This window comes from Leptosomus discolor, chromosome 5 (genome assembly GCF_034619465.1).
Source record: "Leptosomus discolor isolate bLepDis1 chromosome 5, bLepDis1.hap2, whole genome shotgun sequence".
Lineage (NCBI taxonomy): Eukaryota > Metazoa > Chordata > Aves > Leptosomiformes > Leptosomidae > Leptosomus > Leptosomus discolor.
In genome coordinates this window covers 22,049,736-22,068,984 of record NC_141395.1, presented here as the reverse complement: position 1 = coordinate 22,068,984, position 19,249 = coordinate 22,049,736, and the positions used below count along the sequence as shown (strand labels likewise).

The 19,249-nt window shown below is 41.1% G+C and overlaps 1 protein-coding gene across 1 annotated transcript; it reads left to right on the top strand.

Moving 5' to 3' along the window:
• Positions 1–2,098: 2,098 nt before the first annotated feature.
• SPC25 (SPC25 component of NDC80 kinetochore complex) lies at positions 2,099–5,631 on the top strand. The gene is made up of 6 exons (XM_009957160.2): positions 2,099–2,252; positions 2,338–2,403; positions 3,207–3,353; positions 3,492–3,596; positions 4,405–4,503; positions 5,507–5,631. The coding sequence occupies exons 1-6, from the start codon at positions 2,099–2,101 to the stop codon at positions 5,629–5,631; spliced, it is 696 nt and encodes a 231-aa protein (XP_009955462.1).
• The last annotated feature ends 13,618 nt before the right edge of the window (positions 5,632–19,249 follow it).

Sequence of the window (19,249 nt, the reverse complement as noted above, 5' to 3'; positions counted from 1 at the left end):
AACAAAGGCTAGCAATGTCAGCAGCAACATTTAAGCTTTATACTGGCAGCGTTTACCCAGCTAAGGCTGAAGGTCTGATCAGGGGGGTAAAATAAAAAAAAAAAAAAAAAAAAAAAAAAAGAGAAATGAAGAGAAATGGTCCTAGTTTAAAAAGGCAGTAAGATATTGGCTCCATAATGCCCAAATTTCTATGTGGCTAGCCAGTCATCCTTGAACCAGCCCAGCTTCAGTACATTTATCTGAAGCAGATAAGAAAGAGTGGTCTAATAATTAGTTTTACCACTAATACTGAGGAAACTGAAATCTGGAGAGCAGGCGTCCAAGTGCAATGAGACAGAAATACAGTTGGGTAGAAGTGCTATTCACCAGTAGTAACAGTTTATACAAGAATAATGCAGCTAACTGCTGGCGGTCTCAGCTCACACTTTGCTTCAGACCCGGGGTGGGGTGGGGTAGGGGGGTGTGTGTGTGTGTGTAGAGAAGACTAATTAACAGTTTCAGACACCAATCTTCAAAGCTTTACTAAATTTACATTATTCTGAGATCATCTGAGTAGCGCTGAAGTAAATTAAAGCTCAGAGAACCTCATTAGCTATGGTAACAAAACGATTAGCAAGTAGCTTCCACAATAGATTGAAGGCTGGTACCTGGGATCGCAACCCAGCACCCACCCAGAGCCAAAAGGGAATATACCCAACTGGAGAAAAATTAGGTGCAGTGTCATAAGGAGGACATTCACGATTACAGAGGCTTATGATGAGAGTTTGACTGGCAGGGCTGCTGTATTGTTTTTGTTCATACCAAAGGACTGCAACTACCTCTGCACGTCAGTCTCTTATCATAAAGAGCTACCTTATAGATTAAAGGGAAGTTTTTATGATGGTAAATAGCTCCCGACTCATGAGATAATTCAGGCTTGGGGAACTAAAAGACAATTCAGGAGCGGCACGAAACTTTATGACTAGGTTCCCCTAAGTACGTTCCGTGAATAAACCCGACGCGGGAAACAAGTTCTGGCTTCAGGGGAACATAAAGGAGCCAGCCCGCTCCCCAGTGCGCGCTGGGTTCATTCAGCACGGATCAGCAAGGAGCACAAACCGCACTGCGCTTTTCACCTGCACCGGCCCCGCTCCCCGCCGCTGCGGACAGCCCAGTCGCCGCCCTCTCAGCGGGCCCTGAGAACTCCTCGTAATCCTAACGGGCACTGCCCAGGGAACGGACAGGGAGCCACAGCGGCCTCTCCCTCACAGCACCAGCACCGACCGCCTCCAAGGGGCTCCACGGCACGGGGAGCGCCACCCGACCCGACCCGCCACGGCGGTGCCGCCTCGCCTCACGGGGACCATCACCGCAGCGCCAGGGCTCCCAGCACACCCTGCGGCTCCAGTCGCAGCAGGAAGAACAGCTGAGCCAATCAGCGGTGCGCTTGTTACGAGGCGGCCGACGGGCGGTGCCCAGTTAGAAAGCAGCTGCTGGGGAGGCGGGAAGGCGGCGGCGGTTTGAAAGCTGGTGAATGCGAGCGGCCTCGGGTTGGGCTGCTGCAGTGCGGGGCCCAGCAGGTACCGCCGCGCCGGGGCACCGCTGGCTCCTGGGGCCGCCATAGCCCGGCCGTCGCCGTTAGCTTCTCGACGGGCGGGGAAGGGAGAAGGTGTCTGCCCGCCCCTCGCCTGGGCTGCAGGTGTGCGGTGCGGGCCCCGGCTCGGTGCGGGCCCCGGCTCGGTGCGGGCCCCGGCTCGGTGCGGGCCCCGGCTCGGTGCGGGCCCCGGCTCGGTGCGAGGGCGGCACAGCGCTGCCGGGGCCCGCCGGGGCCCTGGAAGCGGCTGTCGGTATTGTGGCGGTCCCGGGCGCAGCGCCGGGCCGGGCCGCCTCCTGAGGCAGGTAACCCACCGCTGGTGGAGAAGCAAAAGAAACTCCAGCATTACTGCTTATTGTGGTAATAGTAACAACAAAAACGGCTTACGGGAAGAGGTTTAAACAACAACCCGAGGGGATAAACGGCCCTGAACGTTTTATCCTGTAATTGTTGAGTTATAACTGCTGTGCTTGTCTGGTGTGTCTTGGTGCTGTGTTGATTTACTTACATGTTTGTTGCAGCATTATGGCTAACATAAAGGCTGAAGATGAAATAATCGTTTTTGAAAGAGAAATTAAAGAGTTTTGGACCAAACTAAAAAGCATTTATGGCACTGAACAGATCACTCAGACTTTAGCACTGAGAGATTCATGCAAGGAGTCCATAAAAGTGCTTTCAGGTAAAAAGGCTCTATGTTCCTGTTACTTCTACTTTCTCCAAGTTATCAAACTTCCTCAGATAATGGAAATAACTTTCCATTACAGAGAAATGGTCCAAGAAGCTAAAAGAAGGGGACCTGATGATTGATAGAATTCAGGAGTATAACAATGGTACAGTATGGTGTTTTATTTATTGTGTCTAACATATCTAACTTAATACAACAGAATAATATGTTTAAATTCCCCTTTTAAAAGGTAAATAACATCAGAATGAAGACAGAATTAAAACCAAACATATTTGGTTGGTTACAGGATGTAAATTGCAAGTCAAAAGCAATTTGTTGGAAAACTTCATTGATGATGTAGAAAGATAAAAGTCTGGTAAAAGTTTTATGTGTAGTGGTTTTGATGCTTAAGTATTTAAAACAATGAAGTACCAGAACTTGCTGACTGCAATAGGAAAAGTAAATTAAATTGCTTAGTAAAGTTAAATATTGTGAGGTTACTTATGCCTTTTCCATATTAGTAACAGAATACAGTCAGCCTATCAGTCTAGGATTAACTTCTCTGAATTTTATAGTTAAAGTTCAGAATATCAGGTAAAAACAATTGCAACGCTAACATCAGTCAGTGTTTCCATTCCTTGCTCTGTATCAAATTATTTGTCTGTGGACAGGATCCACCTTCTTCATCCTTTGAAGTTGTATATAGTGCTGGCACCAGAGAAAAGTTGCATCTGACTGAACTATCAGAGGAGCCCTCTGCTTAGTAGCTTCTCTTCTGAATAACTTTTCACTTAAGCTTTTATCTGATACTTTTAGTATAGTTATGCTGACTTCTGTCTTCAGCTGAGATAGAGTGCATTTCACTGGGTTTTATTCAGATAAGTCATCTCGAACTATGTAGATAAGTACTAAATAGCAGGGACCTAACCAATCAACTATATATGCTTGTATTTTCTTGCCTCCTTTCAGAGATTCTCCAGCAGAGCCAACGTATATCAGAAAATCAAGAGCATTTGACAGAAATAAAATCTAACCTCAATCAAGAGGAAGAGCAAAAGAAGGACTTGACTGACAGCATCCAAGAGCTTAAAGAAGAGTTGATAAAGAAAAAGGAAAGTAAGTAAGCAAAGGATAAGAAGTAAATTTTCTTAATTAGAGGAGGAATTATTTTCAACATTTGCTTTTGATGGGCTTTTCTACTGTTCTAAATATCTACCTTTACTTTGATATTTATGGTGGCTTTTAAAATTCTAGTAATATCTTCTAAAACCAAAGCTGATAAGGAGAGAATGGAACGATTATGCAAGTCTAAGGAATTGTTTGAAGAGCGGCTTGGACTGGAGATACGCAGAATTCCCAGTAAGTTTCTGTGGTTTCCATAGTTTCCATGTGCAGTGACATAATGTGGTTAATGTTGGATTGTGCAGTGAAGGCCATACTAGCTTACGCAGCTGAAGAATTGACTTAACTGCCAACACAAGAAAGACATGGAGCTGTTGGACTGAGTCCAGAGGAGGGCTACCACGATGGTCAGAGGGTTGGAACACCTTTCCTACAAGGACAGGCTGAGAGAGCTGGGCTTGTTCAGCCTGGAGAAGAGAAGGCTCTGGGCAGACCTTCTAGTGGCCTTCCAGTACCTGAAGGGGGCCTACGGGAAAGGTGGGGAGGGACTTTTTTACAAGGGCCTGCAGTGATAGGATGAGAGGTTATGGTTGGAAGCTGGGAGAGGGCAGGTTCAGACTAGACACAAGGAAGAAGTTCTTTACTGTGAGGGTGGTGAGACACTGGAAGAGGTTGCCCAGAGAAGCTGTGGCTGCCCCCTCCCTGGCAGTGTTCAAGGCCAGGCTGGATGGGGCTTTGAGCAACCTGGTCTGGTGGAAGGTGTCGCTGCCTATGGCAGGGGGGTTGGCACGAGATGAACTTTAGCGTCCTTTCCAACCCAAACCATTCCATGATTCTATGATATGATTCTATGTTTACCATTGTCTCAAATGGCAAAATATGGTATGTTAACATGCATTTGTCTTTCCAAGCGACCAGGGTTGGTTAATTTGTAAATTTTCTAAGACTGTTAATTGAAACTGTAGCTTCATGTTGTGACTTTTTAAGTCATCATTGTGACTCTCCAGCAGGGGTTAATGGTTTTAATTCTGTTTGTTTGCTTTAGATGAACAATTACAGTTTATCTTCAGACACATTGATCACAAAGATCCTGACAAACCGTATGTGTTTACCCTTTCCATAAATGAACAAGGAGATTATGAAGGTATGTCAACTTTGGATACATGAGCAATCTGATGCCCCTATTTGAAAAAGGGGGGAGAGGAACAAAGTGCAGTTTAGTTGCAACCTTTATCTTCCAATTTCTGAATGAAAAATCTTGCAATGGTAATATATATTTTTAACGAAGTTTGTCTTGTTAATTTATATGAAAATACAACTGCTTATCTTCACTCTCCTCCATCTGTGGAGCTGCTGTTTACTTTGTATTAAGCAAAGCAGGAGAGAGAAGAGATATAGAGATAGATGCTCCAGTTTGTCGTTTGTTGCTGCTTGCCTTTATGCTAGAGTGAGTGTGTATGCTGACAGGCATATTTCAACCTGTTTGAGAAGCCTGGAGGGCAGAAAAAACTAGGTTTCCCACTGTTGTGGGGAGCCCCTTGCAGTTGTGTGACATAGGAGAAAGATTAAAACTTGAAATCCAGCATTCCTCTTCTGTAAGGGTACAGCCTTTTGGATCTTAAAGCTGCCTTTGCCATACGGACTTTGCTTCAGTTGTGAAGAACAGCAGCAGTAATTTTGAGTACTGTGCTGAGTAGCTTCTAGACAGATGGTGTTGTTGCTCTGCTACACCTCTAGGTATGGACTGAATAGATTTCTGATTTTACTAACTCAAATCTAAACTGTGCTGAAGTTAAAAGCTTATCACATGCAGGGCTACTCCAGTTTTCAGTCTTTCTGCCTGCAGAGCAACAAAAATGTTTAGGAATGTGTTTCAATTTTTGAGCAGTCTATGGATTACTGGGAATTGCTGTAACAATTCAAGCAGGAGCACAAGCAGTGAGTGGGAAGTCTGGAAATAAAATAAATTTGTGTGTTCTTTGAGGCTTTGTCTTTGCTGAAATAAAATTTCATGAAATTAATAGGCTAAAAATAAGCTAAAACATACAAAGATAATAAACTAAATTTGTATTTCATAAGCATGGAAAAACTCGTAATATTGAACTTTTTTGTAATAATTAATCTTTTGGAAATTTCTGTCATTTTAGTGACTTCCTGTATTCCTCCTCTGGACTGTATAGCCGAGTTCCAGCTCAAAGTGAGAGAAACTAACAATTTTTCTGCATTTGTTGCCAACATCAGAAAAGCTTTCACTGCATTGTCTTATAAATAGTCTGCATAAAACTAGCTTATACCTCTCTAGCTGTAGAACACTCTTTTTCTTTCCTTCCTGTATTGTGAAAGTATGTATTTATCCTTGTCTTACTCTAACTTCTAAATAAAGAAAAATAATTAATACAGTATTTTAGTCCACTGTAATCTAGAGACATTTTGGATCATTCTTTGAACAACAGTTCAACTAATTCTTTAACTGAGTGGCTCCAGACATGTACATTTTGATCTAGTAGCAAGTAGTTTAATGATGTAATCATCTCTATTTAGCTGCCTGTCCTGGTTTTGGCTGGGATGGAGTTAATTGTCTTGTGTTTTGAATTTAGAATAATGTTGATAACGCACTGATGTTTTAGTGGTGGCTGAGCAGTGCTTACACCAAGTCAAGGACTTTTCAAAGCTTCTGCTGCCCTGCTGCCCTGCCAGCAAGGAGGCTGGGGGTGCACAAGGAGCTGGGAGGGGACACAGCCAGGACAGCTGCCCCCAACTGGCCGAAGGGGCATTCCTTGCCATATGACGTCATGCTGAACAATAAAAGGAGGGGGGGGGGGGGCGGAGGGGACGGACACGACGACGGCCCACTGCTCAGGGACTGGCTGGGCACCATTCAGTGGGTGGTGAGCAATTGCATTGTGCATCACTTGTTATTTTCCCTCCCTTTTCTCTCCTATTAAACTGTCTTTATCTCTACCCAGGAGTTTTGCCTTTTTTTCTGATTCTTTTTTCCCCCACCCCACTGGGGGGAGTGAGCAAATGTCTGTTTGGCGTTCAGCTGCCTGCTGCATTAAAGCACAACACTGCCCCAGGAAGATATTAAAAATAAAGTATTTTCTGTAATTTATGTGTCTCTTCCAAAAGCATAGAAATGTCTTTCAGGGTTGTATGTGGTTGAAATAGGCATGAAACCTACCAAAAATAATGCACTGGAGCTTATCTGACTGTCACAGGTCACTACCTTAGTTTTTACCCTGTCTTTGTACTCTCCTGTGCTACCATTCATTTTCGTGCATGCAAATAGTGCTTTAAAAATATGTTTTACTGCCTATCTCAGATCTTGTGTGGATGCTGATTACTGTTAGTAACAAAACCATTTGAAGCGCAAGCTGTTCTCGAATAAAGCTCTTAATAGGAGCAAGTAGGAACTTTGTGTTGATTTGATGAGAAATCCTAGAGACCTGAAATAGAACCCTGCTGTAGCCCAGAGGTTCCTGGCTCCCAAAACACCCAGCTGGCCTGAAACTCAAACTGCCGTGGAGTAACGCTTGTGAGATTTCCAGCCTCAGTGGTTTACTGGGTATGTCTTAGAACAGACTAGTCATTTTGCTTTACTATGTAAACAGTGTTGTAGTGAAGGACTACTTATCATTTAAGATTTCCAGTGACAGACATGGCAAACCCTGAAGTATGTAGATAAATCATTGTGTATCTTGCAGCTTATAATGAAGACTATTGCTGCCACAGTACTCAGCTTTGACTAAAACTACTCTTTCTATCCTATTTGTAAAGCCTTTTCCTTTTCATAAAATATTTAAATGGCCAGCTCCAACAAGAAAGAAAACTCTCCATTTGATAATATAACATAGTTCAAATAAAATCTTACTAAATTCAGTCCTGGAAATTCTAGTGAAGTAAAAAACCACTTGAATTGAAAACTAATGATGATCCTTCTCACAACAAAATACTCGAGTACACAAAAATGAAATAGAGTGTAAAGAGTAAAAATATACAACACTAGGAAAACCCTGTGAAAAAGTATTTAGAATTCTAGCATTTCCTAAATAATGAAAATAACCCTGTAAAATCTTTTTGAAGAATGTTCCAATTTTTTTTCAATAAAAAGAAAACTTCAGAATATTTTATGTGAAGTGAAAATACTTCATTTAAATTAACTGTATCAAAGCACCTGTAAACAGAACCTCGCCTTCCCTGTGAGATGCTAGTTCGGATGATAGCTTCTCTAAGTTTATACAGCATGTATCTACATTAGCATTTCATTTTTTATCAGGAGTGGACTTTTGGAGTGTATCTCCTGATCCTCACCACTTCAGTTCATGTCTCAAATGCAAACTGCATTCTTCTTGGAAGGAAACTAAACTGTGAGATGCACACATAATGCGTTCCTGCTGTTAATGTGAGGTAGGCCATAGGACAGGCCAGAGCTTGTCCAAATCAGCATTTGGCGCAGATGTTGGTCTTCCTGTTTACTAATGTAACTATAGCAACACTCCCTGTTCTCACCCCAACCTATAATCTTATACTTGGGCAAAAACCCAAAAAGAAACACCACCAACCCCTGTACCCCTTTTATTCCTATGCCTTCATCAGCCTCTTAAGTTGTAAGATGTGGCCATTTAGGCACATTTAAACCTGGTGATGCTGACAAGACACTCTTACTACAGTTAAGAACATTGCCCAGTCGGATGTGAACCACATTTAAAATCACTTGGTGTGTCTAAACTTCACTGCACAACCTGCTGGATACAGCACAGACCACGTGCTCAATCTTCTATGAGGTAGCTAAAGTGCATCTTAACAAAACCCAGTAACCCATGTTTGCACATGTTGGCTTCAAAAAATGAGAGCACCAATTTCGTCTTCCCTATAGGGCATAATTTGCTATTTTCTAAATAATGCATCATTTTCCTTGCTATGCCCTATTGATTTTTTTCTTTTTCTTGTGCTACAGGCAACTATACACAAAACAAGAGCAGTAAGAACAGTAAAGGTGCCAGCTGATTACAATTTTAGAACCGAATGGCAGCAGAGATTACTAGGCATTTGTGTAATGACATCTCAAATGAAATACATGCTCAATTTCTGCCCTGCCCATAAACCCCATGTATTCTCTGAGACTTTTGTAACCGACAATGGGACAGAGGTACAGGCTGGGAGATTGCCTTCAAGTAGTGTGTCTAGTTGATCATTAGCAGATTTTGCCTCCTTTTCAACCATCGTAACAGGAATACTTAAATAGCAGGTATTTCTTTCAATTAGCTGCTTCTACCACCAAAAGAATGCTGTAGGCACTTTTATGTAGGTCAATAGACAGTACTTAAAAAAAATGCATTCAGCTAGCTCTGCACTTCCCACTTCTTTTTCTCCCAGGAGTTACGACTGCTGCATTACCCTGCTTTGTTGGTATCTCTTCTCCTCCTTCCTTGTACAGAAGCCCTCACCTCCCATGTTGGAAAACTTATCCCTTCTGGCTTCTTGCTAACAGCATCGCCCCTATATCCAGAATGGCTGTATTCATTTTGAAGCACACTCCTGCCCTTCTCCACCTGTCTGTGCCAAGCAACTCCTAGTTGCCCTGGAAAGTAAGAGCTTCAGGATGCTCAACAGCTGTGGTATGGAAGCAAAAAGACAGGCAGTGCACGGCCACCTCTTGTCCGTGTTTTCAAATGGAGCTGTTTATTCATTAAGGGTGTACCTATTGCTCAGACGCACTCTAGCATATCTGATTTGATCACCATCTTCACAGGAGAAAAAAATTGAAACATGTGCTGGGTAACAAAGATAAATGCTCAGACTTAGTGCCATTTTCTTGTCATGTTCATCCCAGACATGAGTAGTTGCTTTATTGCTTCTAACAAAATTACTTTGCCAAGATTGCTATGCACGGAACACAAAATATATGACAACCACTGCATTGGAATTTACATTCCTAGGAGTTATTTGCTAGAAAAGATGATATGCCTGGTTGTAAATGTTCTGTGCATATGCCTAAAGCAAGAAGTAAATTTTGAAATGTTTATTGTGTGTAATTTAAATCTTTAGAGCTCCTTTTGGAGTTTGAATAATAAACCTGCTTATATTTACCAAGGCAAATCAGATGCAGATCTTACTTCCTCTAAAACAGAGCCAGGCATTCCAAAAGCAGGTAAAAGCTAGGAAAGTGTACATAATAGATTTGTTTGTCTGATTATTATAAAATATAAAGTGAAACTGGCTTGTGACATCCCTAAAACAGCTGTTATGCTAGCTGAAGATCTGTCTTAAAATCTTAAAACCTTTGTGCCTTTATCAAATGCACTTAGTGCTTATAGAATTTCACAAACCTGTATCTGTGTAAGTTTGGAATTTTCTATTTGTTCGGAAGCTGCACAATACAGTGATATCCAGTAAGGACAACTAGGATAATACTGTACACTGACCCAATAGGTACAATTATCGGGACCTCAGTGTACTGGATAGCATACAAATACAGACTGAAATGCCCTGAAGAGCACTTGGGGAAGCTCTTGAGCTCAAAAGCAATGTGCAACTTAGGGACTATCAACCAGCCGCCTCCAGTTGGTGCTAGTACTCTATCAGCAGGATCAGGTTTCTCTTAAGGCAGACATAGCTCTTAGTGAAGGTCAGTAAAGGTTTTTCTTTTTTTCATAAATCAGTTTGGCCAACTTTCCCTTTCAAACTGCTGACCTGTATTTAGCTTCCAAAGCCTGAAATGTGTGGGCCATCAACTAATGCTGACCATACAGAAAAATGCTCATGTACTGGTGCTCAGCATCTCATCAAATTTATCTTGTAATATAATGTAAAAATCTGGAAAAAAAGGTGTTGAATTTAATAGATATTGGAAACACACTGTGATTTTAAGGACTGTCGGAAAAAAAATAGTATTAAACATCAGTAACATATGTATTAAGTGTATTTAATTACACTTGTTGTTTGCATGTTAGCTGGAGGTCAGATCTGAAAAGAAATCAAATTACTGCAAGAGTCCTTCTGGCTAACAGAACAGTTTTATTACACACCTACTCAACCAAGAGTGGAGGTGGCTAAGCTGAGTTTGTTGACATTTTTCATAAACCCTCTTGGATGTTGCCAGACGAATTTTGAAAAGCAAACAAACAAGCATTGGTTACGCTTGTGAAAATTAAGAAAGTTATGCTGTGGTTCTGCCATATTCCAGTTGTGTTCTATTACTTGCTGTCTTCTCTAATGCTTCAATAAACCGTAGAATTTACTCAGTACCTTGAAATTGTCTAAATTAGTCCTGTCATTATAATACTCTAAAATCACTGTGAACTCACCTGTGAGTGATTTATAACTTTTTAAAAGCCCTGCCAAACCCGATATAACAAACATATGCACACATAAATCACTTAGTCCCACAGGCTGATTACAGTACATTTTTTAACTGTATGAATAAACTATACTAAATAATTATGGTAATAATCTTACCTTTTTGAAAGCAATAGTTGCAATCCAATTACATCAGGCTTTACTGCTGAAATAGGATTGTGTGTCTGAAGGGTTGGGGGGAATGGTTCTGATTGCCAGAGTGAGACTCCATTCTTTTTGTCCTTCTTATTATCCCTAATCATTCTTAACAATTATACACAAAGAACCCTTTAGAATCCTGAGCTTATAAACAAATTGTTCCAGCAGAAGCAGAGGTAATGAAGCCTGACTTCCTACAGATCTGGTTTTGTCCTTAAACGGTGGCATTCTCTTCACTGCAATATCCCAGCTCTTCTTTACAGCCTCCCTTGTGGAGGAGAGCCAGCACCACTCCCGAGTTACGCCAGCTTACCCTCTGCTTAGCTGCTGCTGGAGCCACAGGACAACGGTCGCACTCTGCCTGCCCTTCCTCCAGTGCAGAGCATTGATTTGTGGTTCTCTCATTTACCTGGTTGCTGATTTTTAGTACACTGTAAGAACAGCAATAGCTGCAACACAATCTCCTTTTCAAATTTGGGCTAAGTGAGCAACAGGCTCAAAAGCTGTTAAGGCTACGTTAAAAATAGCATTTAATCATGCAAGTGTGTAGTGGTTTTTTTATATGACCTTATATATATATTTTGAAGTGGTTATGCACTGAAATGATGAATTGAAAGAAGATACAATTAGTGTTAATTTGATTTCCTTCTTCTTCAGTCACTGCATGTTGAACAATGCTAGCTGCTATTGACTCCCCTGTTTTGTGACTGATGGATAAGTCAGCTCTTTGACTGACTTGCCTCAATGGATTCTTTTGCACTGGCTACCGGATCATGAGCTCAGTTCTTCACTATCCAGTACCATCTGCATCAGAGCTTCAGCTGGAATAACTGGCTTCGCAGAGAAACAGATCTGTGGAACAAACACCAGCTACACACCATTAATGTTTTGATTTAGAAGCATGCTACTCTTACTTTACACTGATGGCAATTACCATAAAGGATTCCAGGCATTTAAGAGCAGACTGCATACATTAACTTTTTGGCTAAGTGAGGAGTAGGCAGAAGTGATAGAGGGGGTGACCTCGCAGGTGGTGCACTAGCTGTCTAAGTTCATGCACAATACATTTGTGTAAATGCTTACCTCATAGGTTAAAAATAAAAACAGGCAAATAATGAATACTTAACTTCCCAAATGAAGCCAACGAGATAAACTTGCTCTAACTCCAGGTCTGACACAACCCCATTAACAGAAAGACAACAGAGCAAATTGGTAATTCTATTCTTTTAACATTAGTTGTCAGTATCAGCATGACTGACTTACTGGCCTGTATTTTCCTACACTTAGTGCAAAGGCAGACAAGCCATCCAATAAAATCATGTTTCTAAAGGAAAGAGGGAAAACCTCTTCTGACGTGCAATCCTCCATGCTGCCAACTGCAACTCTGCAGCAATTACCTGTCATTTTAGGTTCCAGCCTTCTTTAAGATTAGTCCATAATTCTGACAGTCTGCTTGGGACTGTATTATAGCAGGGACCACCTTTATTAAGTGCTCTGCTAATGGCATCGCAATGAATCAAAGTATCGCATTTACAGTCACTGTTCATGCAATTTACATGACAAAGCCATTTTACTTTTCTCAGCTGCTCCTGCTGAAGTTTCCCTCAACTATAATTTTTCAGCTATATTGTTTGGTGCAGAACAAGTATTAAAAATTTGCATCCGGTCTTGCTTTTAATTGTGCATTAATTCTATCCAGATGGCAGCTGATGTCACTGTTAGCAATCTATTTTTCCTCTTCCAAATAATATAGTTAGTATTTTATAGTAGTAACCTGTCAAACCTTACAGATGAGTTCTTATATAAGAATTCTCCTACGTGAAACAGCTCTGTTTGTGCTGGATGCTTGGACTAGTTGCAAGAGCAGCACAGACCATCATAGCATAACTGAGCAATTTCAATGGTTCATATGCTTTTTATTTGACAAAATTAATTTCTTTGAAAAAATTGATTCAATTAGTAGGCAATTGCTATAAAAGGGGAACAGCTTCTGGTCTGGACAGCAGTCCTGGCTGCTTTTTACATCCACTCAGTCCAGGGTTACCACAAATTGGGTTCATCACTTCCTCAACATTGCTGAAGGACCAAGTGTTGGAACTTTAAGCAATCTAGACTGCTAACATGTGAATCCTTTTCTGGAGCTGGCATATGGATTAGTTTGTCCATAAAATAAGAGCTATGGGCACTGATCTCACTTGGGGCTTGTTCAGTGAGAAACCACATATAAAAATGAGATACAGTAATAACTAAATTCTTTGGCTGAATTAGGTTTAAATTAAACTTAGATGAGAGACTACACAAATATAACTGTAAAATAGCAAGCCTTTCTGGTAGGAAGCAGCTCTTTCAAAGATAACTTTGGAGAACAACAGTAATTAAAATTACTATTACTGGGAGTTAAAAGGGGAGGTTATCTTTACAATAAGCTCAGAAACAGGACAGAAAGTTGCTAGTTAGGTTAATGCAGGAGGGAGCTGATGCAATTTTAATTAAGGAAGGACCACATCCCACCTTTGAATTTCAGGATTATTTTTCATGTGGGGAGATTGCAAAAAGTTGCCTGAACATGGCAAGAAATGCTACCGCCATGCTGTTGTATGGGAGCCTTGCTCAGTCCCTTTTTGGGAAGACTGAAAAATAAGCTGCGTAGTATTTTCTAAGGAGAGGACCTTACACTTGAAAGTGTTTAAAAAATATCAGAGGTACAATGGTGTTTTTCGGATGTTTAGGAAAGGGTATTAATTTGGGAATGTAAATATATGTTGCCAGTAAATAGCTTTAAAAAGTACACGATGTTTTCATCTAACTAGTGAACTACAGCACTAACATTGCAAGTTGGTCATGCTGCTTTTACAGATAAAAACTACAATACTCAACTATCTTATAATACTTGATTTTATATTACACTTCCCAGTGACTAAAATCTCATGGTTCTGTGTCACATCTAAACAATACATTTGAAAGTCAGCACCTTACAAACACCTCAGTATGGCACACAACTCTACGTTTAAGGAATCCCTCTACAAGAATCATCAATGGTTTGGCAGACTCAGGGCTAAAAAAGACAGGTATAAAACACTTTCCTCAAGTGTGTTTTGTCCTATAGCGATAAAGCCACCTTTAAGGCACAAGCCAGAAGGTGTGTTAGCCTTACCCTTGGTCCCTGCTCCACTACATGGTGGACAGGCCTCCTGTGGGCACTGCTCTCTTCTACTGGCAGAGTTAGGCCTGGCATGGCACACACCTTAGGTACACAATTATTCTGCCTAGTTAATACATAGTTATTATTGGAATTAACTTTTCACAGAACTGTGATCTCTGGATTTTACAGACCAGGAGGGAGGGCTGTCACCGGTGAGAAGTTCGGTAAGTACGCAACTTTGCCCAGCATGCATTCCAGCTTCATACACATTATACATACCAACGTTCATTTAGTATAACTCATTCTTTTTGAGTGTGTTCACATTTTAAAATTCCCCAGCATCGGAACTCTGTGGAAACCAGCCTACGATGACCGTATGACAACCGTCATGGACTCCTCCATACCCGAGCACACATTGGCATCGTGCTCTGTGAAATCCACTTAAGAATCATAGAATAGTTTGGGCTGGAAGGGACCTTCAAAGGCCATCTAGTCCAACCCCCCTGCAGTGAGCAGGGACACCTTTAGCTGGATCAGGTTGCCTAGAGCCCCCTGTCCAATCTGACTGTGAACGTTTCCAGGGATGGGGCTTCTACCACTTCGCTGGCAGACTGTGCCAGTGTTTCCCGACCCTCACTGTAAAAAATGTCTTCCTTATACCTAGCCTAAATCTACCCTCTTTTAGTTTAAAACCATTACCCCTTATCCTATCACAACAGGCCCTGCTAAAAAGATTGCTCCCATCTTTCTTATAGGCCCCCTTTAAGTACTGAAAGACCGCAACAAGGTCTCCCCGCAGCCTTCTCTTCTCCAGGCTGAACAATCCCAACTCTCTCAGCCTGTCCTCACAGGGGAGGTGCTCCAGCCCCATGATCATCTTCACAGCCCTCCTCTGCACTTGCTCCAACAGGTCCATGTCATTCTTGTACGAAGGACCCCAGAGCTGGACATAGCACTCCAGGTGGGGTCTCACCAGGGCAGAACAGAGGGGAAGAATCACCTCTCAGCCTGCTGGCCATGCTGCTTTTGATGCAGCCCAGGATAGAGTTGGCTTTCTGCGCTGCAAGTGCACATTGGTGGCTCACGTGCAGCTTTTAATCCACCCACACCCCCAAGTCCTTCTCGGCAGGGCTGCTCTCAATCCCTTCATCCCCCAGCCTGTATTGATACGGGGGGGGTTGCCCTGGCCCAAAGAAGGTAACCCACTGACAAGGGTAGGCAGTGTGAAATCTGTCACAGGGCCGGACTAGCATCCTGCAGAACAGGGCACAAAGACCAAAAACCCAGCATAGATTAGGGAAACAGCAACCCTTCACCCACACTTGCAGAGCTGGGACTAACACTGTGGAGCGGGAACCCCTCCACACAAGCTCCCACCCTCTGTGCATCACATCATGGTGAGCTACCAAGTCGCGTGGCAACCTGCCCATCTGGCACAGTTACACATTTGGATTCCTTCCACTCACCTTCTGTACCACAGGCAACTGTGTCGCCACCTTTTAGCTCTTCTAAAGCAGCACAGACCTCCTGTCTTCTGAGAACCGTTGTGTTTCCTGTACAGAGGGACCTCTACAGACTTAAAGGCAGTACATAAAAAAATTCTTGCTCTTTTCCACATTATACAGAGTCATTTTCTGTACACAGTGGTTCTCGCTTGTGCTACATAAGTTGAGTGGTATATGAGGAACAGGAAGCAAAAAGACATTAGACATACAACTGGACAAATTTCCACATAATTAAATCTCTTCATAAATCTCTTCAATAAACAAGAATTTAAATGCCAGATTAAATGCACTACAAGATTCTCTCTATATACTATCATGGAGACATATTACCAACTAGAGTAATTAGTTCTTTAAACACAATGCAAACCCCTGGGTTTATTTCTCTTCCAGAGGCAAAACTTCAACTGATGTGTGAAGACTCCTATATAATTGGTGTTTGTGTTATGAGAATGGGTGCCTCAACTTTCCCCTGAAGTTGTAAGAATGTTTTCACACATCCCATTTCTCTGTACTTCCTCCTAACCTTTAATGCTGCCTGACAATGGTATTTTGTAGGCTTTACTTTGGTGAGTGCATGAAAGCAATTCCAGCTCAGTGCATTGCTACACATAGACAGCTCCTTGTTTAAAAAAACCACAACCTTTTATCCTCTTCCTTTTAACAGTAATGAAAAAACATAGACTCCTATCATAGATAAGCAAGCAGACTTGGTCTGCTGTCATGGTAGGGGTCTGAAAGACGCAGCTTCTTTGGCAAAATCATGAGCTGCAGCTTTTTCTCAGGAAAACCACTGTACAAGAGTGCCCTCTTCTCTCACTTCCAGAAGTGGTTGGCAGGTGGTGCTTTGCTGAGTGACAGTTTAGTCTCAAACATCTGAATGAACATTTACTTTTAAGAACTCTGACCACATAGATTGAAAAAAGTCAGCTTTTCCAAAGTGGGTCCAGCTGGACATTCAGAAATGATTAATATCCAAAATTTTACTTTCGAAATTCTAGCAAAATGTCTTATTTTTTTTTTTTAATAAAAGTATTTTAATTTTTATAGAGAGAACTTGTCCTTCTAACACTTAATGTCACAAACAGTTTCATACAAGAAATAACATAAAATACCGCAGTGATGAACTCAGCAAAGACATACTTGGGTCCTGCTCTAAAAGTGCTGGAGTCTGCAGTGTGGATACCAATCTTTGAGCTAAAACAAAGGAAAACATTGTTTGCATTTCATAGAAAAGAGACGAAAACCAACACTACATTCCTAATACTTATGTTTATTATGAAAGTGTCTCCAAATTAAAATAACCCACAACACTGATTGGTTCCAGAGATTTTATCAGGAATAATGATTTTCCATATTAAAAAAACCCCAAACCAACCGAGTTAAACACAAAGTAACTCTCAAAGTTCTACACAACAGCTACACATGAAAGGACTTCTAGCTAGCACATCACTGTGTCTGGGACAGTGGAGTTCCTACACATCACTGCATTTCTGAAAGAGTTGCTCAAGCACAGGATTGTCATGAAAACACAGGTGAAATAGTGTCATCTGCCTCACTGTGACTGGCAACAGGCAGTCAACATAAGCCAGAAAATGTGTTTCGTTGCACAGATCATTTTAGGTCATGTAAGACAATAATTTTTGTCTTTTGTCTTTTGTCTGACATGTGTGAATGTTGATGTGGCTCCAAAACATAATTTCATAGTGTTTCCTCCAGTTTTTTAATTGAAAGCAATTTTGAAGACTGAGAATTCTGTACAGACACACTCAAACACTGTGTTTTCATCACAACTACAATCAGAAATCTTTAAAATGTAAAGGCTATACACATATGCCACTTTTCTAAATGTCCGCTAGTGTTTTTTAAAAAGAAAAGAAAAAAAGAATAAGGTTGTCTTACTGAAGTTCCCATTAGGTCCCTGCTCCAAATCAAAACCAGTCAAAACAAGTAATACAAACTGGTTTTGCTTTATGGTTTAAAGGCAACTGTAGTTTGCAGAACACTGAAGTTAGGCCTAATAGGGTCTACACTACAGGAAGGGTAAAAAGTATTCGATAGCTCCTCTCGCACAAATGTCACAAGAAGTAGACAATAGGAGACATACAAAAATGAGCTGTAGCAAAGAGATTAAAAAAATACCAAAGCTTCAACTGTAGAAAACCAATGGTAGCCCATATTCCTCTGAGAATACGGAAGGCTGCAGTAATGAGAAGATGAATGAAACAGGCAGGAGGCTTCCTACTAGAATATTCTGCATAAAACACATGCAGCATCTAAATCAACCAGTGTTGACCATCACTGACATTTGCTGCTCAGCGACGGCTTTCACCGTCACGTCCCATTCAGAATCAGAAAGTGATTTTCACCTGAAACAGATACAGATTTAAGACAAGAATCACTTCACTGTAAGCAAAGCTTTAGTGCATGTACTTGAGTCTCAGTAAAAGGATTTGGCATTGGCAATCACACAGAATGGCCACAGGCTGAGACAGGAGCAAATGAAGCTGTGACACTGGAGTTCAATTCTGCTAAAATCATTAAATAAACAACACATAGAAAAAACTACAAAATGGCAACAAGGAAACAGCATGGGATACTTTGGTATTTTAGAACTAGCACTATTTAACACTGATTGAGACCCAAAAGACTACAATGTCCAGTCTTCTTGTTTGATCAGATATTTCTACCTTTTACTGCAATGTTTGTTTTTATTTTTTTACGAAACACCCCCACCCCAGTATTTTCCTTTTGGTACAAAATATGGCAATATGGGAAACAGTAAACAAAGGGAGAAGACCTAAATCTTATTTTACTATATTCTGGGCTGCAAGGGAGAGAAGAAAAATTCTTACTATTCACTAATAAAACTCTACGTATTATTTCCCCATTTTTCTGCTTCAGCATCTCAACCACTGTGTCATGTACTGTATTATAAAAAGGGATCATAGAAGACAAATAGGTTATAGAGTACAAACCCTCATATCTAAAACAACTAAAATGACAATTCTACAAAAGGCAGGAATATATAGAACCTTTTAAGATCTTGCATTTACCATGAGCCATGGGAATCATTTAAATCAATTTCCTGGAATATGTGTGATTATCCTCTAAATACTTGATGGCCTCCAAAAGCACCTTGAAATACTCTTAAGCAGAGAAGCCAACAAATACAAACGAAAAAGGAAATATTTGCATGATGTTCTCTCTGCAGAGTAGAAGATAAAGCCAAAGTTTTAACATCCATTGGTTAAAGCAATGAATTAAAACACACTGCCATGTATGATTGCTAAAACACTTGGTCCTTCCCACTAAAGAGAAAAAATTGTGTGAATTTTTATTTTTCATAAAATACCTGTAGCTTGAGAGTCTAGTGATCAGTTAGCAAAGTTTAGTGAAGCTCTCAATGCTTTCTCACTCTTAACCCATTTCCCAAAATGTGTCATTTGAATCTCTCATCTCACCTATTTTCCAGACACACCTGCACTAAGTTTATTCTAGGCTGCTAGGAATGGACTCCAAAAAGCCAGGTTTAGAGGAGATAAGTAAGTCACTGGGAGTCAGCTGAACCATGCTAACTGTGTACATGCTTTAGCGCATCATAGATGCAACTGAATTTAAACCTGAAAGGAAGAGTTTCAATCAAAGTTGCATTATTTAATAGTGGGGATACACTAAAAGCATACATAGCCAGTGATGCTAAATCATCTCAAGGGTTGTAGCCTTGATTGTACATCTGAACAACACTA

Bases quoted from the DNA above. Each gene is read 5' to 3' on its own strand.
- SPC25 (XM_009957160.2), top strand. From the start codon at position 2,099: ATGGCTAACATAAAGGCTGAAGATGAAATAATCGTTTTTGAAAGAGAA. The intron at 2,404-3,206 runs GTACAGTATGGT...GCCTCCTTTCAG, and splicing joins AATTCAGGAGTATAACAATG to AGATTCTCCAGCAGAGCCAA. The intron at 3,354-3,491 runs GTAAGTAAGCAA...TTAAAATTCTAG, and splicing joins GTTGATAAAGAAAAAGGAAA to TAATATCTTCTAAAACCAAA.